Source organism: Coturnix japonica, chromosome 24 (assembly GCF_001577835.2).
Source record: "Coturnix japonica isolate 7356 chromosome 24, Coturnix japonica 2.1, whole genome shotgun sequence".
In the NCBI taxonomy this organism is placed as follows: Eukaryota; Metazoa; Chordata; class Aves; order Galliformes; family Phasianidae; genus Coturnix; species Coturnix japonica.
This window is the reverse complement of record NC_029539.1, coordinates 4691186-4714359: the sequence shown is the minus strand read 5'-3', so window position 1 is coordinate 4714359 and position 23174 is coordinate 4691186. Positions and strand designations below refer to the sequence as shown.

Below are 23174 nucleotides of genomic sequence, written 5' to 3'. Positions count from 1 at the left end.
CAACACAGTGGTCTCACTCCCTAAAGGGCCCTGGGTGGGAATGCAGAGCTCCATCCTCACACTTCACGTTGCTGGAGGCCTCCATTAGCAGAGGCTGCACCAGCACATTTTGGGATGCGGTCTGCTGAAGGTTATGTCTAATGGATGGAGGGCGAGCAAGAGGTTGCTGATAGGTGAACTTATGTGCAGCCAATTATCTCAGAACACGTTTGGGCAGACAAAGTAAGTTTTCAGAGCGGCGCCAGGCAGACTTTGGGCACACCCGCACCCATCGATGAACGGCTCCGTCCCCATCTGTGTCTGCAGGGACACTCAGTGCCTCCCTGGGGGCTGCTGGGGTGGGCGCTGGGTGAGAGCCCGGCCGGGTTTAACTGTTCTCCCGGCGGAGGAAGCGCATCCACCCGCTGCGGGGCTGCATCCGTGCAACCTCCGAAGCTGGGTGGGTGGGCGGAGCGGGGGGCTCCGGAGGATGCGGGGGACACCGAGGGACGCGGGGACACGGCGGGGCGGGGCTCGGCGCCTCCTCCTCCTCCTCCCGGCGCGGCTCCGCCCGGTTCGGCTCGGCCTCGGCGGGGGCGGCCGGAGCCGGGCGCTGCGGGCAGACGGGACGCGCCGCAGCCATGGCCCCGCGTCTGCTGGCCACGCTGCTGGGTAAGGGCGAGGGGTGCCCGCTGCCACCGGGAGCCGGGGGGATGCCCGGAGCCCCGCCCGCCGTGGGGTACCCCGGGTTGGGTGACCCCCCGTCTCGTCGCCCGCCCTTCGCTCGCGGCCGCTTTGCATCCGCACCGCAAGGAACCGGACGCCGCTGCTGGGATGAATGTGGCGAGCGCTAACACAATTACCTCTGCTCTGCAGACGGGAGTCCGAAGCGCTGAGGATAAGTGGTTTGGCCAAGGTGACTTCGCAGCCGAGTCCGAGGGAGGGCTCTGAAGTCCCGGCTCCAGCCCGCGCCCGCATCAATCGCTGCCGGCCACAGAGCTTCCTCCTGCGAGCGCTGCATCCCGCTTTGCCCCGCTCCGCTGCTCCGCTACCTGCCTGCTAACGGGGATAGCCGTAGGGAAGCAATGCACTGCTTCGGCGCAGCCGCCAGCACGCCCGCCGACAGGTCATTCTTTTTACGGTTCATTCTGTCCAACGACCCTTTGCATGCGCTTCTCCCCAGCTCGATCTCCGTGCTGCGGGGCTGCAACCGGGAGCGTGGGGCTGGGGGGAAGCCGAGCCCCACCCCGCTCCCTCTCTGCTGCTCGGAGGAAGGAGCCCGCAGCTGTCCCCGTGCTGCAGCCCCTGGGCCGCTTCCAGGCTTCCCGCATCAGCCCGCACCCACCGGGGCACTGCGCTGCGTCGCTCATCCCGGTGCTCCCGATGCTGCTGCTTTTGGGCTGGGATAAACTCCTTCGGGAGGTGTTTTAGAAGGGATAGTTCTTAAGGTTACTTGAAGTGAGCTGGAGGCACAAAAAGGCGTTTAATTAATGCGTCCCTGCAAGGGGTTGGGTGCCCCACTCAACGTGCCCCGGCTCAGTGCTGATTGCAGGGGGATGCTGGAGATGCTGGAGAGCACGTGGGGGTGGAGGTGGCAGTTTGTCCCCATGCTGCTGGGGGGAGCATCAATGTGGGGGTGCGTGTGTCCGGGGGTGCCGTGTTTGCAGGGCTGGCAGGGGGCTCCTGGCTGCACCTGGCTGACCCGCTGCTGAGCACAGCCCGGAGCTCGGGAGCTCCTCCTGTGTAGCCTCCAGGTGGAGGGAGACCCGTGCCAGGAGGTCACGTTGATGTTTGTGGGCAATAAAAGGTTGTACAGAGTGGCTTTATCAAAGAGGGTGGGGGCGCCTGGTGCCTTTCTTGGTGAATCCTATGAGCTCTTTCCATTAGGGCAGTGGTTCCCAGACCAGCTTGCCAATGGAGGGCTGCCAACTGCCCCTCTGGGGATAAGCCTTGCTCTGAGCTACTGCTGCTGTCTTGCACCCCAGGTGCACACCTCTCTGCTCGAGTGGTGCTGCTCCCCATCCATCTCTTGCAATGGTGCTGCTGCTGCTCGAGGGAAGGCAGCCCCAGGCAGGTGCTGATCCCTCGAGGTGCACAAATTGGGTCTCTGGAGGCACCAGGTGCAGCTGTATGGAACACATGGTGTTAAGTGGAGCAACAGCTCCTATTGGTGACCCCTCTGTGCTTCCTCTAGGCTTTATTTAGTGGTAACTTATCACTTCTGCCTTCCTGAGGTCACAGCATGACAGGAACAAGATCAGCCTCCGTTTGCCCCCTGCATGCTGCCCAGATTATGTTTGTGATGTTATAACCATGGCAGGTAGGATTAGAAGTGTCACAAGCCTCAAGGAATCATCTTTCCTGCAAGTAAATGTCCCCTTGCAGCACCTGCCTCCTCAGGCATCCTGCAGAGCCAGGCACCCCTAAAGCTGGAGGCACAGCCCCCAGCTCCCCACGACACTCCTGGCATCCCCAGGGCTGCACAGCTCCCAGTGTTCGAAGGAGCCTCCAGCAGAAGGAGAAACACTTCTTTGTAAAGTTAAGTAACTTCCCCTGCAGTGCTTCGATGCAGCACTGCAGCAGGGCCTGAAGCCCAGGATGCAGGGCTCTGGGCTTGGATTGGGCTGTGACGTGCCTGGGGAGCTGTTAGCACGGCATGTGTGGGAGAATAAATCAGCACAGAAGTGGCTGTGGGGGCGGGGGGAGGCTGAGGTCAGCTCTTCTGAGTTGGGTGCCAGCAGCACTGGGAAGTGGCTTTGGGACCAGCAGTGACCCCACGGCACAGCGCTAAGGGGGAGCTTTGTGGGTGTGGGTGGGTCCTGCTGAGTGCTGGGAGTGGGGTGGGGGATGCTCTGCTGGGCTTTTCCATGGCACATGGATGGAGCCCTGGTGCTGGCATCCCTGTGCTGGGGACATTCCCTGCGTGGGACCCCATCACCTCCTGCAGCTGGGACTTCTCGAAGTGCTTCTCTGTGCCAGCACAAGAGAGCAGCATTGAAGGTCATCCATTGGCAGCAGTGGCTGCAGGCAGGTCATGCTCTGCCGCTCCACCAGGACCCACTGCTCTGCTGCTGGGGTGAAGGGAAGGGTAGGGCAGGCTGGCAGCCATCCAGGGCAGCGATGCTAATTGGAGTTTGAGCTCATGCTTTGAGAATGAAGAGCTCTGCTTTGCTTTCAGAGTGCTTTTGCCTTCTTTTTTTCTTTTTAAGCCCCCCCTTTAAAGCTTAGCTGAAGGCTCTGTGGATGATATGCAAATCAGGGCTTTCATTTGCATACTTTATCTGTGGTGATATTATGGATCCCTTTGAATCTGTGCTGTCTCTGGGGGAGCCAGGCAGGGCCTGATGCTGTCCTGTGGATGAGGCCAGCACTGTGGCCGTGCCCATGGGATGAAGGCTCTCCTCCCACCAGGTCTGTACATCCTCGCCATTGCCTTTGCCCTGGAGGTGTCTGTGGGGAAAACCAACACTGTGATGGCTCTGAACGGCTCCGACGTCCTGCTGCCCTGCACCTTCACCACCTGCATTGGCTTCCAGGACCTGATCTTCACATGGTACTTCAACTCGACGGAGCTGGTGGGTGCGCTCCAGGCTTTGCCTGTGTTTTCCTGTCAGCTCCTTTCAGATGTGCTTCTCACTGGCTGCTTTCCTCCTCCCCTGGGATGCTCTCCCTCTGAGCACATCCAGCTCGGGTGGAGCACCTGTGCATGTCTGTGCTTTGGAACAAAGCTGGCCTGGAGTTTCTGCCACCTAAAGCTGATTGTCTTTCATAAATTGCTCACAAATTTGCTATACTTTATGCAAAATATGGTTAATTTTCTCCTCGTGTGCTTGCTCTGAAATGCTAAATCTTCGGTATAGATATGCTTCCTTCCTGCTGTGCACACTGCTCTCCTGCTGGTAAGGAGGAGGATTTGGAGCAGCTCTGTCCTTAGAACCTGGATGATCCCAGAATAAAGGGACCTTTCCCTGCCCCAGAGTAATGCAGATCTGTGTAGCCCATCGCAGTGCTGCAGGATTGACCCACTGCATCCATGCTTGGCTGTGTCTGCACTCAGGAGTCAGGCAGGGCAGGTGTGCTGCATCCCACTGACCCCACCATGTCTCTACAGATCTACCATGGCAAGATCAAGAGCAAAACCTCTGAGCCCATCCTTGTGGGACGCAACCCAAGGGTCGAATTTGTTGGTTCAACCACTGGGAAGGACAACAACATCTCCATCGTCCTGAAGGATGTGGAGCTCAGCGATGCTGGCAGATACACCTGCCATGTCCTCAACCCCAAGGAGAAGAAGGCGCAGCACAATGCCACCATCTTCCTCACCGTGGTCCATAAGAGTAAGTGCTGCCAGGGGGTGGTGAGCACTGGGCTCACAGTGCCTGGGGGTGCCCTGACCCAAACCCCTTCCACCCCTCCTGCCCTACAGTGGAGGAGACAGACAACACCGTGACGCTCATCATTGTGGGTGTTGTGGGTGGACTCATCGGCCTCCTCATCCTCTTCATGCTTGTCAAGAGGGTCGTCCTGTTCATCATCAAGAAGACCCAGGATGGGAAGTGAGTGCGGGCACCCTGTGGGGGCGGCTGGGGGGCGGTGGGGCCGGGTGTCAGCTGTGTGCTCCCCGCAGGAAGGAGTGTCTCGTCAGCTCCTCGGGGAACGACAACACAGAGAACGGCCTGGCGGGCTCCAAAGCGGAGCAGAAAGCGCCTCCGAAGGCATGAAGCAGCCCTGCGCCCCGGGGAGGTGAGGTGGGGGCCGGCGGGGAGCTTCTCCCTTTTGTTTCCTTTCCAAACTGCCAACGCTCGAGACATGTTTCTATTACACACGTGCCTGCGACCTGCGCTGCTTCTCGGAAAAGACTTGGGCTGCCGCGGGGAATTGGGGGGGTGGGGGTGGGGGGGTTCAGGTGGATGGGATGGAGCGAACTGCCTGCCCTGCCCGCTGGGGACAGAGGGGCCGGGGAGTGCCGTGCCGTGCCGAGGGTTTGTGCTGGTTCTGCCCGTACTTACACCCCCTCGTTTGAAGGCAGTGATGCTTTCAGGGCTTTCTTTCTAAGGCTTCACTCGTTACGTGGGTATTTTTCTATTAGACTCCGGTGGGAAAGTGGCTGAGTGCGTTTCCCTTTCCTCCAAGAAAGCTGTGGGGGGAGCACGATTGGATCCTAGAGGAGGAGCAGGGCCAGGGCTGCCCCGTCCTGCTGCCCATCCTGCCCCTGGCTGGCGGGGTGACCCTGGGACGTCCCCGTGCCTCAGTTTCCCGTCTGTAAAACGGGGAAAGCAGCGCTGCTCTACCTCGCAGGGGTTGCTGTGAGGCTTTTTTTGGCTCACTCTTAGTAAAGCACATCAAGATCTCTCGGTGAGGGGTGTGCAAGAAGCCAGAGGGTCCCCGCAGAGGGTTCCGGCACTGGGGAGACTTCGCTGTGCTTCACTTTCCCCATCTGTAGCACGGGGCTCAGCCCTCAGCTGCCCAGCAGGGGCTCTGCACAGCGCTCTGAGCTCCCAAGCAGAGGCACACTGTGAATGCCCCGCGTTACCCCTGTCGTGCATGAGAGCTTGGGCTGGAGCCGCCCCGAGACCCCCGGCCCCCCTCACAGAAAAGCCTCCAGGGCAGGAAGGGATTTTTTTTACAGAACTCTTTTTAGCTGTCCTATAACCTGTCAGCCTTTTTTAGTCGGTATCTGGACACTGTTCCACCTACCCCAGGATATGCAATGCTGTACTATGCATGGATTATTCCTCTGGCTTGATGGAGGAAATCAGCATAACCCGTGTCTGAAATGAGGTTCTATCCATACGCCTATAGATACAGTGTGGAGTGCAGAGCAGGGTGGGGGGAGTCCTGCAGGACCCCTTCTTATGGGGCCTTCTGTGGGCTCTGTGGGATGAAGGCACTGCCTGAGGTGTGAGCTATGACGGTCACGTATGTATACACATATATCAACACCTGTAGGAGATACCTGCAATAAACACCAGGTGTGCACCATGTGCTGCGTGATGACTTCAAACACCTCGTTGCTCCTTTAGGGTTTGCCCAGCTTTGCATTGAGTGAAATAAAGTTTTGGTTTGCCAGGGAAAACTCACTGGTTTGGACTCCTCTGGGTGCTCATTTGGCCCCTGTTTAGAGCAGGGATGGGAAAGCAGCCCAGCACATGGAGCTGGCTGCAGGATGAGCTGTGAGCAGGAGGGACAGATGGAACCTTCAGAGGCTGCGTGGAAAAAAACCCACAAATACTTTATTTTAAAGGCGATACACTAAAGCACAAACATCGTTTATCTCTGTAAAACAGTAATGAGCAAAGAGCAGCATAGACCCTGACACAGCAGGATCAGCACAGGGCAATAAATTAATCTCCATCCGGAAGGGAGTTCAGGCTGGGTGCATTCCGAGGCTGTGGCCGCTGCCTGAGCTGCCCTTTGCCTCCTCGTCAGGCCCCTGGCACAGCACCAGTGTCCTGGCAGGTCTCAGAGCTCCGACTGCAAGGGGAGAGAGGAGAGGAATGGTGAAGGGAAGCCACAGCGGAGCAGTGACCATAAGGTGCAAAGGCCACTGACCCTGCGGACGGTGTAGATCCAGTTGAGGTAGGCTCTGACACTGGTGTAGACACCGGGAGTGCTGGGGGTGCCGCAGCCAAAGCCCCAGCTGACGATACCAACCACCTGCCAGTGCCTGTTTGAATACAGCAGGGGCCCTCCGCTGTCCCCCTGCCAAAGAGCAATGCTGGCTGTGAACACGCATCACCTCCATGGGGCTGTACCATAGAACAACCTGCCCAGCTCAGGTCTGGGCATCCCAGTGGGCATCCAGAAGCAGCCCCTCACCTGGCAGGTGTCCACCCCTCCCTCGGGCAGCCCAGCACACAGCATCTTCTGTGTCACCTTGCCGTGGTACGCCTCCAGGTTGCAGCTCTGCATGTCGATCAGCCTCACCTCCGCCTGCTGCAGGGTCTCTGACAATTTGCCTGCACGCAACAAAATGTGGACATCTGGAGGTGTCCCCAAGCAGCCCCAACAGGGTAGGGAGCTCACAATGTCCCACTCACCATTCTCCTGTGTGTAGCCCCATCCTATCACCCACAGGGGGGTGCCTGGCTCCAGGTTCTCATCGAAGTAGGGCAGGCAGATGGGCTTGATGCTGTCTGCAGGGTGAGACACAGTGAAGTGCAGGAGGTGCTGCTGAGCACCCCAAGCACCATGTGCAGCCAGCACAGCCCAGGCAGTCGGTGCTTCCATCCCTGTGTATGAGAGCCTGGGATCCCAGGTGCAAGGTGCTGGGGTGCACCATGTCTCACCTGACATATGCAGAGGGACCTGCAGCTTCACCAGCGCGATGTCATCGTTACTGGGAGATGTGGACGTCCCCTCGGGCAGGAAGACCTTCTCTATGGCAAGGGTGGCAGGGCCAGAGAGGACATCGGAGCCGGCCTTCACGCGCCAGCTGGGTATGATGGGGTTGTTCCTGTGCACGGACACGTTACAGCTCCCACCCCTCCCATCTGCCCATGTGCTGCTCATTTAGGGCACACTCCAGCCCCGGCTCACCTGAAGCAGTGTGCAGCGGTGAGGATCCAGAGGGGATCGATGATGCTGCCGCCGCAGATGTGCTCCCCGCGGTAACGCAGGCTGACCTGCCACGGCCACGTCTCGATGGCTGCAGGTCGCCCTCCCAGCACACGCGGTGTCCTCACGCTCTCCCCGCAGCCTTCACCGGAGCACAGCACGATGTGAGCTCGGGAAGGGATCTGGGATGGAGGCTGCCACGGCCTCACCCCTCTCCACGCTGCTGTGTCACCCCTCGGTGGCACACTGGGCACACCCCCTTTTGTTCTCTGTTTGCGCATCGTTCCCAGGCTTGCCTGAATCTGTTCACCCCCGTGTTTTGCTCTCCATCCCACCGCCAGGTTTGTTTAATCAGAGTAATTCATCAGCAGAAGTGAACCCACCCAGGGCCAGAGCTGGGCGCACAGGGCTGTGCAGGGAGCAGCACGAAGCCCGTAAGGCACAGAGCTGTCCCCATACTTACTGGAACAAAGGAGTGAAACAACCGATCCAGAAAGGCACTTCCTAGAAGAGGGAGGAGAAGGGCTGTGACCTGCACAGGAGCGGCTCCAGCTCAGCACCAGCAGTGCTCCCATGGGTGGCACTCACCTGCCTGGCTCGGGAAGCTGTAGGCGGCCGTTGCTCAGCATCAGCTCACGGGGAGGCAGGGGCTGTCCTGGACCCGCATCCACTGCGTAGAAGGTTGGGGTGCTGGAAGAGATGGACACGAGTCAGGGCATGGCCAGGGGTTGGATTTGGGTTGGGACTTAGACTAAGGGGTTATCCCGCTCTGAAGATTTAGGAGCAGGTCCCAAATGTTCACCCATAGAGCTGAGATGGAGAGGGAGCAAGAGCTCCTGGATCCCCCAGGAAAGATGAGAAAGGGTGGAGGGATAGGGAAAGAGATTTGGGAGCTGGGCATAGCAGGGACACAGCACTGGGATTGCCTGGGGAGCTGCCAGGCTCCATGGGCACACCGAGTGCTCTGTGTGCTGGGGATGGGCTGAACCCATTAGTGCAGGGCTCTGAGTGCTGGATATGTACACAACAGCCCACTCAGAGAGGCTTTTAGGGGAGAGTGAGAGATCAAAGTGAGTGAGGTGTGGGGAAAGAAGCCCTGTACCTGCTGTAGCCCATTTCCTCACAAGCTGCTTTTGCCAATGCTGGGCTGAAGTGGTCAGAACAGACGCAGTGCCAGGATCCAGTGTTCCTATTCTGCACCTGCAGGATCGATCTGTCCTTGGACAGGCGAGCTGCAGGAAGGGACAGGGTCACCATTGCCCTGGGTCACCTCACTGGGCAGGGGCTATGCTGCATCATGGGGCTCCATGGGGTGCCCAGCACTCACCGGCAGCCTCTGGCCCCTCCGGGACCTGCTGGGGACAGCTGACCTCATCCTCACCGTGCAGGCAATCTGCCTCCCCATTGCAAACCTGCCTCAGCGGTACCAGCTTCAGGGGCTGCTTGCAGATGAAGTAGTGGTGGTCCAGGTAAACCTTGACTGGGGGGGAAGCGGGGAGCTCAGCTTGGGGCTGGGGGCTCAGGATGGTGGTAGCACAACCACTCCCAGCCAAGCAATGGGCAGGAGCAGGCACAGAACAGAGCAGGAGCCGCACCCAGGAGCCCAACCGCAGCCAGGCAGGCGAGGACGAGCACAATCACCAGGATGGCGATGCCGATCCGCTTCCAGGAGGGCTGTGCCTCTGAGGCTTTGGGTCTCATGCCGGGTTCTGCAACACAGAGCAGGGAGACTGGCAGTGCCACCCCCACCTGGCTGCCCCCATGGCACCCCCAGCCCCATGTGCATTACCTTCATCATTCAGCCGCTCGGAGGCTGGGTCCTGTAAAGTGGAAAGGAAAAGCAGGCAGTGAGCTGCAAGAGCAAAGTGCTGCTGGTGCACGGTGGGGTCAGTAGCAGCATGGCCAGCTTGCCCTGTGATGGTTGCCTCACTGAGTTCCAAGCTGACAGTGCCCAGGGCAGCCCAGTGAAATGAGGACCGCTGTGCTGGGTGGGCACAGAGCCTGCCCTGTGTACAGCAGGGTTAGCTGGAAAACTGCTGCTGGAGAGACCCTGAGTGAGAACCTGCCTTATCCCAGCGCAGCATCACCAGAGCAAGCAGCTGCAGTGTTCCTCAGGACATCAATACGGTTCCAGTAACGGGCTGTTCATGCCAAGCATTTATGATCCTAATGCAACAGAGGCTTCAAACTTCAGTTTTTTTGAAACAAATGCCTCCTGGTGCACCAAGAAATGAGCGTGCCTGCTGGGCTGTGCCACACAGGCATGTTGCAGTAGGCGATGGCCTCTGGCTGGCCCAGAGCAAAGCCTGAAATGGCACAGCTGTTGCACTCTGCAGGGCTGGGGAAACCAGCCCAGCCCATGGGAACAAGTGCTCTCAGGTAGGCAGGGAGAGCTGTGCTGCTGCTAGGAGACGTGGCAACAGTGCTGGGGCAAGCAATGAGCACAGCACTGATCCTGCCTGGGTCTTTCAGGACTCTGTTCCTCTAGGAGCTGGTAGGGGGACCAGCTGGGTGGGCTCAGGCAGACACAGTTCCTGCCCTGCTTGCAGCTGCTGCCCTAGAGCTGGTGCTTCAGAACCTCGCTCTTGCCTTCTGGGTGCTGTGGGAGCAGCACGGTTACATTTCATCCTAATGCCCTTCAGCCCTGAGAGTGTTTCCACAGCTGCTACTTCTGGACCCCACCTCAACAGGTAAGGGTGGACTTCTGGCACCCAGGTAAGGGATATTAAATGGGAGCTCCCCCAGAGGCTGTCTTTGCTTGCTCTCAAAGCCTAAAAGCAAGAGCTTCACTGGTTAAATTCAAAGCCAGAGCCGTGCCAGCTCCTGCATGGAATGTAGGCACATAATTTCCTTGGGAACCCATTGCTACCGTAACTAATTGTGCTCCCATGCCTTATTGTCTGGTAAAACATGAACGCAGCTATGGCCGGCCTGCCCTCGATTGTTGCCTGGGCGTAGTTCATGGGCTGTGCTGGGAGCCTGTGCCACAGCTCCTGGAGGTGGGATGCTCCAGTTCAAAACTGAGCTTCAGCCTGTGTTAAAGGCTGTATCCCAAGCCCTCCTTGGCTGCAGGGAATCCAACCCATGTGCATGCAGCCATTGATCCTGTGCTGGGGCTCAGCTCCCCATCCCAGTGCTGCTGGGGGCTTTTGTTGGGCCATGAATGGCTGCTCAGCCAAGGAAAGCTTTTGGTCCAGGATAGGACCAGCCTGGGAGTAGATGGCCACAACTTTGCTCGCTAAACCCCCCTGCAGCAAACAGCATTGAGCTGTCCAGGGGAACAGCGATAGCTCAGGGGAGGGCTGGGGAGCAGAGCACTCACCATGTTCCTCCAGCTCCTTGGGGGGGTCTTCTGCCTGCAGAAACCCAGCGAAAATCCCAGGCACGGGGAGGCCGTGGGCACCCTCTGCCCCACGTCGCTCCCACGGCCCCGCGCTGCTCCCACCACCCTGTGCTGTGCTGTGCTGTGCTGTGCTGTGCTGTGCTGTGCTGTGCTGTGCTGTGCTGTGCTGTGCTGTGCTGCTCTGCCCCGTGCCGTCCTCACACTGGGGCAGGACCGCCCCAGCACTCCCTAAAACCCACAAGGGGAGTTGTGAAACAGGAATTATGATTTGTATTGTAATATAACACCGGTCTATCAGCAGCACCATCACCTGCACTAATCTCCCTGGGGTTCTGCCGATGGGTGACTCACCTGCGGAGCCACTGTCACAGAATCACTTTATCAGGAGCGAGCTGACTGACAGAGCAGGATTTTTTCATGCTCCTCTATAGATGATGAGAGGAACCACAGCCTTCCCGCTCGTCGCCCATCCCTTCCGCATTGCGCTGGGTTGTTTTCAAACAGACATACTGGTAGGTGGAGGAGGAAAGGAAAGAAGAGTTTATACGTGAGGTTATGGGGCCAGCACATGTCCCTGTCCTTGGGGTCACTCAGTGTGTGCCTGCAGCACCACCATGCAGGGAGGAAGTGGCACCTTTGCTGGGAGGTGACATGCAGGGCAGCAGCAGCTCAGTGTCCTGTGCTGGTTGAGACCCAGCAGATGGCTGCAGCACATGGCCCCCAAACTCCCTGCAATGGATGCATGCTGGAGGATGGGCATGCATCCCTGCAAACCACATTGCTTGGTGGAGATGCTGTGCTGGATGGATGTGCTGCTGTTGCTCAGGACAGGGCTGGCAGTGCTGTGGGCAAAGGGGTTCCTGCAGTCCCCCTTTAAAAGGTGTTTATAAAATGCAAGACATTGCTCAGCTTTGGGCTGCAGGAGCTTCTCTGGCTGCCTCGAGGCTGGGGTCAGGGAGTGTTCAGCTTGCACAGCTCCTGGCTAGAAAGTCACATAGACTCATGCTGGAAGTGGTGGGTGTGCAGGATTTGTGAGCAGCTAATTACCTCTCCTCTTTCTGTAATTGAGCTTTCCCAACAGCTGGGGTGAGAGCTGCTGCCAGCTGTGAGCACAGTGTCAGTGGGAGCCTGCAGAGCATGGCATCCCTGCAGCTCACAGCCAGGGATGTGTCCTTTCCCTGTGCCAGAGTCCTGAGACTGCTCTGGATGGGCAGCAATACAGATGCTGCTTCCACGCTCCCTGGTGTTCACTGATGATAAGATACAGCTTGATGGAGTGAGTTCTCCGGCACATCCTGTCCAGTGTCAGGAACCAAACTGTGGCTTAAAAGGAAAAACAGCTCAGGAAACGGGTGAGGGATGGCACAGGGGCTCTGGACCAAACTCAGCCCCCTGTGGGCAACTGCAGCCCTGCAACCCAACAGGGAGGACCCCTAACAGTGCTGCCTCCCGGAGCTCCCAGTGCCCAGCACCGGCCGTGAGTGTTGGTGGGGCAGAGCAGGAGGTGGCACTGCAGGGAGTGGCTCTTCCTCTTTTGAGGTTAATCAAAGGCTTTGAGGAAGAAGCAGAGGTTTGGAAATGTTATGTCACAGCCCCGTACGCCTGCAGGGCTTTGCTTCCTGGACTGTGGCTGCTTTGCTACCCCAGCTGCCCTTCCCTGACCTCTTCCATGCATGGCCCTGGTGTGACGTGGCTCTGTCTGGGGTCAGACAGGGGCCAGGCAGGGCAGCATGAGGCTCTGAGTGGCCAACAGCATGCAGGGCTGCAGCAGTCAGTCCCTGCTGCCTCTTCCTCCAGCCCTTCCCTTGGTCCTCTGTCCTGGCCATCACCTCGTGGTCCTGGTGCTGGAGAACTCACTCCAGAAGGGGATGTTTAGGGCTCAGCTCCTGCCCTGTGTGTTTCCCATTGCAGGGTTCCCCCCTGGCTGCTCACTTTCTGGGCTGTTAACTGATGTCCCTGCTTGCTGTCTCCCACCTGCAGTCACAGCGGCTGCTTTCCTGCTCCTTCTTGCAAGTGTTCAGTGGTTCCGACCTGGCTCTGCAGCTCAGTTTGGCTTTGATAAGGTTGCCAAACACAGATGTTAATTGTGCTGCACCAGAGCTGCCCTGTACTCCTATCCTTGCAGGTATCCCCAAGCCTTGATTGAGTGGGACCCTGCCAGGAGGAGACAGCTGGGAGGGCAGAGCTGTTGAGGTATAGTGCTTGGGGATGAGCACCTGTGCACCTTGCACTGGGCACCCATGTCCCTGGGGCATCCCTATCCCCCTGGGTTCCCAGTGCCATGAGCTCAGCCTCTGCTGGGGCTGGCTCCTGCCCGCAGTGGGAAGGCAGAGCCAACTGCATTGCCCAGCCCAGGGAGGGGAGGTCAGGCTGGGGCATGAGGGTGATTTCTGCCAGGGTTCTCTGCTTTCTCCACTGGGAACCAGTCTAGCCAGCGGATGAGGAGCGGTGTCACTGGGCAAGCAGGGGACATACAGGACACACCAGGCTCTGGGAGTTGCTCCCAGCCCAGCCAGCCGTGAGCAGCTCCTGCAGGAGGGCAGCAGGCACAGGGAGATGGACCCTGAGACAGGTAAGATGTTGGCATTTCCCCCCCATATCAAGCAGAGGTGGAGATGTTTTACAGCACAAATGGGGTGTGTGTGGGGGGGAGTTTCTTATCTGCTCTCTTTGGGGATGGGACTTGGGCCTGGTTTCTGCTTAGCTGCTGTGCAGGGAACACCTTGCATACACAGAGGGCAGAGGCTGGGAATGCAGAGGGGCAGCGAGCACACCCTCCAGCAGCAGGCATGGGGACAGGGCAGTTTCAGCAGCCAGCTGGTTCAGGGAAGCGATTGCACCACTCTCAGTGAGTCACTGAGCAGCACGCTGCCTGCCCGCACATTGCGGGGTCCTGTGGCTCCCAGCTCCCCCCTGGCCCAGCAGAAGGAGCATTACACCCCCATTCCCCAGCATTGCTGGGAGCCCGGGCTGGTCCTCTCCATCCACACTATGATCCCAGAGCTGATGGTGTGATGCTCTGCTGCTCCCCGGCTGTTTGTCGTGTGCCATCAGGTACGGCAAGTGCTGCAGGTCTGTGGGATGATCTGGGACGTTGTGCATTATGTAAACACAGTGACCACAGGGGAAATGTTCTCACCCCACCGGCATCTGTCTAAATTTAGCTGCTCTTAGGTCATCCCTTTCCGCTGGCTCATTCTTGATGCTGCAAGGCGCAATGCCTGTCTGTGTGACGGTACCTGCCCTCAGTCCCTGTGCTGTGCCTGCCTGCTCCGAGGGCCCGGTGGGGCTGGTTGGCAGCATAAAGGTCAGGGAACACCTTCCCTATTGGGACCTGCATCCGCAGGAAAGACAGGGAGAGACTCTATCAGGGGGTGCAGCGAGAGGACAAGGGGTAATGGGAGTAAAATAAAAAGGGGTCCACTTTGCACAGCTCTGAATGGCTCTGCACGGCTCTACATGGCTCTGCATGGCTCTACATGGCTCTGCATGGCTCTACATGGCTCTGCATGGCTCTACATGGCTCTGCACGTCTCTTGCCCTGACGCCTGCATCCTCTAGAGGGAACTATGTGTCCGTGCATGGGCTGCTGCAAGCTACCTGCACTCCCAAGGCTGGGCGTAGTGGAGCAGAGGGATGGCACAGCATGGGGGCACGCACACAACCACTGTGTGATACTCCAGGTGATGCTCATAATCTCAAACCTCTCGAGGTATTTGTCTGCAGAGCCCCTTCTCCTTCTGCTTTGCAGGACAAGGTCTCATCAGTGTGTTCGGGTTAATCTTGGGCATTGGGCTGGCCTTGCTGATCCTGATCATTTTTGGCTACGCCATTTTCGTCTGCTACCAGCAGGGCTGGGGCTGGTGCCGTGAGTATGGGCAGAGCAGGGGACAAGCAGCTGCAGGGCAGGGAGGGGATAAAGGAAGAACGTTGGGAGCACGAATGGCATTTGCTGGTCCCCAAAATCAGCATGTAGGGTGGCTGGAGGTGCTCAGGGGGAATGCACAGAGATGTCCCAGTGCTGCTGGTCATCCAGGTGGTTGTCCTGTCCCTTCCCTGTGCCACCTCACAGACCTCTGCAGGCACCACGGGGCCCTCTGACAGCCTCTCCTTCCCTCCTTCTCCTCCCAGGGCCTGACTTCATCTTCAACCTCTACTCTGGCCGGTGAGTTAGTCACACAGGTTCCCTCTGCACTGTGCTACAGACCCTCGCCAGCCCCTAACCCATGGGCAGGGTGAGGGTCTCTCCCAGATGCCCAAGGGCTCAACACCCCCCTGACACCCCTCCCCTTCCAGCAGCAGGCTGAGGTCAGTGGCAGTGGAGCTGGCACCTCCGTTCAGCATCAGTGCCTCCGTGAGCCAGGCAGGGAGCGGCTACGTGCGCTTCCATGAGCAGGGGCTGTGAGCAGCAGAGCATGGTCCTGATCCTTGTGCATGGGGTCCCAGCCTCATGGAGGTCCTGCAAAGCCTGGAGCATCATGCACGGGGCCTTCCTGTGGTGGTGAGTGTGCTGCACCATAGGGCTTTCTTCCCTTCTTGTGGCTCTGACTGTGGCTTTCCCTGGGATAGTCCCAAGGATTTTCCTCTAAAAGTCCCTCTCCAAAGCAGTGAGGGAGGAGGGAATGGAATATACAGCAGACACACAGCAGAGCTACGTAACAGTGCATGGCACTAACAGCTTCTCCCTGCTCCCTCTTCCCCCCTCCAGCAACCACAGACAGAACAAAGCTGGCCATGGGGAAATTTGTCTATTCTGGGTTCTTTAAATAACACCCCCAGATACGCAGGATTTCTACCAAATTTGGAGCAGTGCTGTTTCTGTTTTATATCGAGCTTCTCCATTCTCTCTCTGCTCCTGCGTTTCCTTCTCTGCCCCCCTTGGCCTTGGGCAGGGCTGGAAGAGAGCTGCTGCTGGGCATGGGCTCAGCCTCCTCTTGAAGCGCAGGAAAAAGGGAACTGCTTCATCCCAAGCACCCACCATGCAGAGCAAAGGAATCCTACGTTCCCCACTGATCTGACATCCCAGTGCTTAGGACTCCAGTTTGCCCAGCAGACCTTGGGGCAGGAGCATGAGGAACCAGCCCAAAAGTGTGGCAAGGAGCCACAGAAATGGATGGCTGACTGTGCAAGAGGGGAAAACGCTGTAAGGAAATGAGAACACATCAGACTTCCCTTATTCAAGGAACTGTGCCAATATGGAAATTTCTCCAGTCTGTACTGACTGTGCAAGAGAACACTGCAGAAATCCCCACTGGCTTTCTGGTGTGGGTCTCAGCAGCTCAGTGCTGGGCCATTGGGCACAGCAGGACAGGTCCCCATGGGGCTGAGCTGTATGGGACAGCACTGTGCCCAGTGTGGCTCTTCCCTTCCCTGGGCTGCCTTCTGCTGCCTCCATCCCCTCAATGCTTCACACCCCCGGGCACGGGGCTCTGTCGATGGGGATTTGTTGGAAATGCATTGGAAATGTTGGAGCATCACTGGAAATGCATTCAGGTATTGGAGCTGGGGAGGAAAGGGTCTTTAAAGGAGCAGTCCTGCCTCTGGCTCCCAGAGTAAGAGATGTGATGCTACACACTGCATGGAGAGGGAGGGGGAGGAAAGAGAGCTTTGCAGAAGGAATGGAAGTGGAACATCCTCAGCGTGTTGAGCTGTGACTTCACCAAGGAAAATGTGAGCGCCTGTAGTTCCCCCGAGCCAAAGGGGCTGTCCGTGCTCTCCGCTTTAGAAGCCAAAGCGTGTGGTTTTCTTGCAAAGCCATCTGTTTCAATGAAAGGAGAGGGGAGGGGGGAATGTGGTGTCCCTGAGCCACAGCTGCTGCCTGCTGGAGCCTCCCACGGTGAGTGGGAACCGGCAGCACCCGGCACAGCCCCGGGGATGGCCACAGAGCTTGACGTCAGGAGCGCAGAAACCTCACGCTTCTTTCTGATGACTCTGACTTTCAGAGGAAGTCCAACCCCCAAAATGAGAGAGAGAGAGAGAAAGAGAAAGGGGGGGGGGGGGAAAGCGAGCAAAAAAACCCCAACTTCAAGGAAAAAAGAATGTGGAAGTGGAAGGAGGAGGGATGGGGGCACCCGCGGGGGCTGCAAAGCGCATCTGAACCCCACAGTGTTGTTGTATGCTGTGGGTGAATGCCTGTATTTGAGAACAGAAATCACAACCCAGCCTTAGATGAGGAGAAATGACGAGCGGAGCGAAGAAATGATGCTTCATCCCGTTCTGTATTTACAAATTAAATAGAATAAATAGTATCTGTACATGAAGTGGTAGAACATCGACCATTGTTCTGAGCTCACTGGTGTGGGGCTGCAGGCTCAGTAGGGCTGAGGGAGTCCCTGGCTGTTTTAGAGGGCAGCCAGCAGGGTGGGAGGTCCCCACAGCTGCATAGAGAAAGCTGACGTGGTGCTGTGCTGCACTTTCGGTATCGATGTTGTGAAAGGTTCGGGTGGCATCAACCACGTGCTGCTCACCTGCAGGAGGGGAAAGTGGGGAATGGAAGTGTGGCAAAGTGAGTCCAAACCCAGGGGCTGTGTGCTGTGCCATGGGGCTGGTGCATATCCTTGGTCTTGGTCCAGCACAGCCTGTCCCCATGTCCATTAGCGTCACTAGAGTGCTGGGCTTGGTGGGAAGCTGCCCCAGCTGTGGCAATGCCAGTGGCTCCAGGGTAAGTCTGCCAAGGCTGTGCTCAGGTCGATGCTCTGACATTCAGGGGTCGGTGGTAGCTTATCCAGTGGCTGCTCCTGAGGGGCAGTGGTGAGAGGTAGTGGTGTCAGGGTCACAGGGGGGCTCACAGGCGGCTGTCCTTGCTGTCCCTGCTGAGTATGCTCAGCGAGTTGGTTTGCACCGTGAGCCACTCATTGGAGCTGAGGCTGGAGATGAGCGGCAGCGTCCCCAGCAGGTCAGTGTCAAAGATGCCCAGATCGAGGGGGACCTTGGAGGCCAGGGGAGCCCCATAGGTCAGCATAGGAGACCCTGGGGCAGCCAGGACTGGTGTGTGGCTGCAGAGACACTCAGGGGAGGACTGCTTCAGGTATCCTTTGGCCACTGGCAGCTCCATGCAGTCCATATCCAGCACAATGTCGGTGCCAGCTGAGCCCCAAGGGGCTCCTGCACAGGCCCAGAGTGTCCCCACATCAGCTTGTCCCTGCCTCAGCTCCACCGTGCCCTTGGACTGCTGCAGGTACCCACGGAACTCCACCTCCTGTGGGCTGTCCTGCTCTGTGGCAGGGCAGAAGTCAGGCTTTGCTCCGTGTGTAGCTTCCATGAGGCTCCCAGCAGGGCTCTCCAAGCTCACACCACTGTCATCACCAACAGGCAGCTGCTGCTTGTAGCCACGGTTCTCGGAGTGGCTCAGCTCAGAGGAGGAGGATGAAGATGAAGATGAAGATGAGGAGGAAGAATGCATGCAGATGCCGCTGTCTGTGCTGGTGCAGCTGCTGTCCCTGCTCCCCACTGCCTGCTCCTTGGGCCATGCTGGCAGCAAGCCACTCTTTTCTGTTGGTGGCTGGTCTGTGCCCATGGTGCTGGGGGCACCGTGGTGCTGGGGCTCTTTCTGGCACAGGAACAGCTGCTGCACTGCATCCGTGCTCCCCAAGGATGAGGCCTCCTGATCCACCCAGAGCGAGCTCTGCTTTATTATGGACTTCTGGGAGGAACAGAAAAGACAGGAGTCAGCCCTGCTTCATTAACACTCGTGGCTTGCCTCTCCCATCCCTTGCAGCAGCCACAAAGGGCACTGTGTGCCCGCTGCCTTACCAGGACGGATGGTGGCCTCATGGGTTTCTTTAGATACATGCAGACCAGCAGAGCCCCAAGGATGCCCAGAAGGAAGAAGACGATGGCGAAGGAGCTGACAGTGATGGGGATGAGTTCTGCACTTCCTGCAAGAGAAGACATGCCCAGGTGAGCTGGGAAGTGCAAATCCCATGGCACAGATTGTGTGGAGACCCCACAACAGGCGCAGCTCCCACCAGGGCTGGGAGCTGACCAGGTCCCACAAGGTCCCCCCAGCCCCACTCCATCCTTACTGTCTCTGTGGCCAATGGTGACACACTGCTCAGCAGTGCGCGTGGCAGGGATGTTCCGGCTGGCCACATCAGGCTCCACACTGATGCAGTATTCAGTGTTCCAGAAGAGGTTGTGAATGTCGAATTCTGGGGCAGTCTCCCACACTTCATACTGCAATGAAAGAGCACAGCTGGTACCCAAGAGCTGGTCCTAAGGTTCTGCTCCCTCCTCCTCCATCCCCTAGAGAAAGCCTCTGGGTGCTTAGCAGAGCTGCTGGCAACAGCCAGACCCAACATCCCTCTGTGAACTAGAGGACCCACTACAGTAAGCAGCACAGGGACATATCTGCAATATCTGGCTCAGTGTTAACTTGGGTGTAGGACTGATGCTCACCGTCTGGTTGTCCCATGCCCGCCGGATGAACACCCGGTACCGCCTGGCGTGCTTCTGGATGTCATCGTACTTCACAGTGCGGTTCCCTGCCCGGAGCAGCAGCTGCAGCTGCACGTGGATGCTGTTGTCCATCACAGTCAGGCTCTGGCCAGACAGGCGCAGGCTGGCTGCAGAAAGGGGATGTTCAGGAGCATGTTGGAAGGTCCTCATGCAACTCTGAGGGCTTTAGGGCAGCCAAGGATGGGGTTGGGTGCTGACCTACCTTCCTTTGGGGAGAAGGCATTGGTCCTTTTCCAGTCAGATGTGTGGTTTCCAAGCACAGCTCGCACCCGGGCGTAGTAGCGCAGGGAGGGATCCAGGGTGTAGTAGGTGAGGTCACAGCTGTGCTCGTGGATCTTCATGCAGTTTGGGACAGCAGTCCATGGACTGTTAGTGCCATAGCTACCAGGGAAGCAACCAGGGTGAGCACAGTGCTGAGGGCCTGGCTGTCCCTACTGCACCCCCTGGGCACCGTACTCACACTTTGTGCTCCACGTCGTAGCGGACGTCGCTGGGAGCATCACGGCCTGGCTCCCACTGCAGCAGGTGGTAAACCATCTCCGCCACGAAGCGCACGCGTGTGGGCTTTAACCGTAGCTCACCTGCAGGATGATGCCATCAGCTGTGGGCTCCCAAAAAGGGCCATGGCCATGGGTGCTCTGCTGGCCCCAAAGTCCTGGCGCAGGGATTTCCCCAGAACAATCCCAGGTTCCAGCATTTACTCATTCTGTTTCCCTTCCTCTCTCCCACAGAGGGAGCCCAGCCAAGAGCACCTCACTGCTTTCCTCCCCCTTGTGTCTGCGCCCCCGAGTGCTGCTGACTGCTAGTAAGCTCTCTGTTTGGATTCAGTCTTCCTGTTTTGCTCACCTAATTGCTGGGGAAAAAAAAATAGACTTTTTCACACCTCCTGCCTGAATTTCAGTACTGTTACCTGGCAGCAAAACACCAATCGATAACATCTGCCACCCTCTCTGTGCTCGCTCCCCCCAACACCACTGTCAGCCAGTGAACACCAAGCCCCGGAGCTGAGCTGCCCGCAGAGTGTGCACTAACTGAATGCATTGTGGTGAGCAATGCTCAAAAGGGTCTGAGTGCTCAGAAGGCTTTAGGTTCACAGATAGGGATGAAAAGGATGAGGGGCTGCTGTTCCAAAAGCACTTGGAAGCCACAGGACCCCACCACAACATCCCCATGTGCTGCTCATCCCCCCCTTCCCCACCTTCCCAGCCTCAGTCCCTGTTGCTGTGGGCTCAGGATGGGGATGAGAAGCAGCCCCAAGAAGCAGCCCCCATGGAAGGGGAATGGGGCACTTACCGTGTGCTGGTTGAGTGAGCAGCAGAGCTACACACAGGGGCAGGGCAGCGCAGAGGGCCATGGCTGCAGCGCATCCTCTGCAGGTGCTGGGTTGGAGAGCCGGGTGCGCACTGAGCCGGGCGGGCTGTGAGCACTTGTTTTCCCCCCGGAGGTTGGCTGGCTCAGTGACGTCTCGGAGGAGTTAGCGCAGTGGGAGGAAAGTAGCTGTGCTGTGACTTCCACTTTTTTTTTTGCTGTCCACCCACTCAGCAGCGCTCAGCTCTCTGCGCAAGGTTGGGCATTTCCTGCCTGCAGCCCCAGGCGGGAGCAATGGGGGCTTTTCCAAAGAAACGGTATATTTGCAAGAAAGTGAAAATAGGAACACGTCACGTGTCTGCCTCCCTGTGCAATTAGATTTACAAAGCACAGCGCAGTAGCACCTTGACAACACATCACAGGGGCATCACTGAGTGCAGCAGCAGTCCCACAGTACCCCCAGGGTCAATGTCCCACACCATGCAGGTCCTGTCTGGTCACACAGACCAGGTCTATTGCTCCCTCCCTTCCCCACACCCCAATGCATAAGGGTAGTCTGGCAATATAAGGGACAGAGCTCAGCTCTGGAGTGAGCCATGGGCCCCAGGGCCATACCCTGCCTGGTGGTGACAATGGCCTCAAGGCCAGGGCTGAGCTGGCTTTGCATTCTCTTTGCAGGCTGGACTACAGGAGAGCTTGAAGGCTTTCCTGGAGGCTGTGCAAACCCGTGTGATGAAGTGTGATTTGTCTCGAGAAGAGGAATTTCCCGTTGGGGAGCTGATGGAAAGGTCATACATTAAAAGTACAAGAGAAACCGAGAGCATCTGGACACCACAAAGCCTCAGAGCAGCCTTGGCTCACAGAGCACAGAACATGGGCATCCTGCAGCACACAGGGGTACCCAGATCTCAGCAGGGAGGTGGCAGCAGCTCTGCTCCATGGCTGTGCCCAGCTAAGCTTTGTTTTCCTGGGCAGCAGCTGGTGCCCTGTCACCCTGCTGTCAGCCCATGAGTCACAGCTGGCAGGGGCAGGATTTGGAAATGCTGAGATGAGGTGCAGCCCCTCACACACAGCCCGTGTTTCATGTAAAGAAACAAAAAAACAAAAGCAGCAGGACCAGAAATGAGGAAGGAGGTAACCTGCTGGAAAATACACACACTGCGGCCCGTCACGTGGCTGGTAAATTAGAGGAAAACAAAAGAGGCTGAGGAGAAAGGACTGCTGCTGGAGGTTCATTCTGAAGGCCTCAGGAGGTGCAGCCAGCTCAGCACTGCCAGGTGCTGTGTTAGGGACAGCACCATAGGGCGCAGACCTGGCATATGTGGGTGCTGCTGAGGATGCTCCTCCTGCCATTGCTTTTCTATCCCCTCCAAAACACTTCTCAGTTGTGACTGCTCCCCTACCTTCATCTCAAAGCATCTTGGGGAAACCACAGCTGAGCTCTGCAGTCTGAGTGCTGGTGGCCACCAGAGCACTGTGATAAAACCAGAGAGAAGAACTCTTTCATCTCTTGCAGTGCTGGGTGGAGAGGTTTTGAGTTCATGGGTCAAATTGACACTTGAGAGCACTGCTGAAGTTTCCTTTTCATCTTCAAAACAATTGACTAAACTCTACATAGTGTTTTTACCAACCTGGAAAGCACCTGAGTCAGAGCAGCACCGCAGGTTTTCTCCAGAAGCTGTTCCTTGAGAGGGCATCCACAGCATTGGGAGCAGCAGGTGCCCCAGCTCCGCTCCTACTCTTTCTACAGAGCCACCTACAGAGAGTGAGTTCCAGCAAGGCATCATTCCTGGAGCTGCAGAGCTGCAGCTCAAAGGTGTCAGAGCCGGGGCACTGAGGGCAGCGCTGCTCCTTCTGCTTCACACCCTGCAGGGCATAGCACAGGGCAGCTGCAGAAAGGAACAAAATGCTCTCAGTTCTGTGAGCGCAAACCAGGAGAGGATGGTGCTGCGTGCCAGGGTGGGCTCAGAAAGCCTGGAAATGAACATCACCCATTGGGAAGTTTGTGTTGAAAGCGGACCTGACAGGCAGGATGCAGGAAAAGGTCTGCTCCAGCCGGGCCTTGCTGGAGGAACATGGGGGGGGGGTCAGATAGGCAGCCCTGGGCAGGTGGAGGGATGGAGTTTCCTCACCCCAGCTTGGGGCAGTGCAATGAGGAGGGCTTTAGGCTTGGCACCCCACAAGCTGAGATGGCCTAGCTAGTCCCTGCCATCTCCAAGAACAAAGATGACATTTCACACCCCTTCCAATGAGGTGTTGTGACTCTTTGAACACTCTGACCCCACACATTGTTGCTGGGGTGTACATCCCCTGCCATCCCCACCCAGGACAGAATTGCAGGTGATCAAGCTGCAGTAAGGAGCTGTTGGCAGCCCCAGTGCCTGGCTGCCCAGCTGGCACCCACTCACCCCATAGCAAGCCCTCACCTCACCAGTCTTTATCCACAGCCACGTTCCTCCCAGGGCGCAGAGCAGGTGTTTTGCACGCTGTGCCTGCAGTGGTTGGGAAACAGGCAGCAGTGGAGCTGGGC

At 57.8% G+C, this 23174-nt stretch overlaps 3 protein-coding genes and 1 long non-coding RNA gene across 13 annotated transcripts; 2 read left to right on the top strand and 2 right to left on the bottom strand.

Annotated features, from left to right (window-relative positions):
• The first annotated feature begins 259 nt into the window (after positions 1–259).
• SCN4B (sodium voltage-gated channel beta subunit 4) lies at positions 260–6069 on the top strand. Its single transcript, XM_015883889.2, is given in 7 exon segments — positions 260–329; positions 332–651; positions 856–895; positions 3391–3554; positions 4091–4316; positions 4406–4535; positions 4607–6069. Coding segments are annotated over 7 exon segments (1029 nt in total). The 5' UTR covers positions 260–274; the 3' UTR covers positions 4701–6069.
• A 117-nt stretch (positions 6070–6186) lies between these two features.
• TMPRSS4 (transmembrane serine protease 4) lies at positions 6187–11102 on the bottom strand. 2 transcript variants are annotated; one of them, XM_015884129.2, is made up of 13 exons: positions 10859–11087; positions 9326–9356; positions 9132–9245; positions 8864–9016; positions 8639–8768; positions 8125–8226; positions 8000–8040; positions 7519–7678; positions 7269–7435; positions 7020–7115; positions 6799–6938; positions 6532–6681; positions 6187–6453 (listed from the first exon to the last, which is right to left on the bottom strand). In XM_015884129.2, the coding sequence occupies exons 1-13, from the start codon at positions 10859–10861 to the stop codon at positions 6442–6444; spliced, it is 1299 nt and encodes a 432-aa protein (XP_015739615.1). In that variant the 5' UTR covers positions 10862–11087; the 3' UTR covers positions 6187–6441. The 2 variants fall into 2 exon arrangements, with proteins under 2 accessions (XP_015739615.1, XP_032304968.1); XM_032449077.1 differs by having other exon boundaries at positions 6799–7115; positions 10859–11102.
• Positions 9952–17139, top strand: LOC116654370. 8 transcript variants are annotated; one of them, XR_004309575.1, is made up of 7 exons: positions 9952–10226; positions 11178–11391; positions 13005–13072; positions 13306–13451; positions 14631–15044; positions 15179–15380; positions 15588–17139. It is a non-coding gene; the product is annotated as an uncharacterized LOC116654370 (long non-coding RNA). The 8 variants fall into 8 exon arrangements; XR_004309573.1 differs by having other exon boundaries at positions 13005–13451; positions 14631–14747; positions 15011–15044; XR_004309570.1 differs by having other exon boundaries at positions 11311–11391; positions 13005–13451.
• On the bottom strand, positions 17079–23171 carry IL10RA (interleukin 10 receptor subunit alpha). Of its 2 annotated transcripts, none has more exons than XM_015884123.2 (8): positions 23071–23171; positions 20630–22400; positions 19797–19917; positions 19539–19717; positions 19277–19443; positions 18904–19054; positions 18632–18756; positions 17079–18521 (listed from the first exon to the last, which is right to left on the bottom strand). In XM_015884123.2, the coding sequence occupies exons 2-8, from the start codon at positions 20688–20690 to the stop codon at positions 17664–17666; spliced, it is 1662 nt and encodes a 553-aa protein (XP_015739609.1). In that variant the 5' UTR covers positions 20691–22400; positions 23071–23171; the 3' UTR covers positions 17079–17663. The 2 variants fall into 2 exon arrangements, with proteins under 2 accessions (XP_015739609.1, XP_015739610.1); XM_015884124.2 differs by lacking the exon at positions 23071–23171 and having other exon boundaries at positions 20630–22118; positions 22276–22640.
• Between the last annotated feature and the right edge of the window lie 3 nt (positions 23172–23174).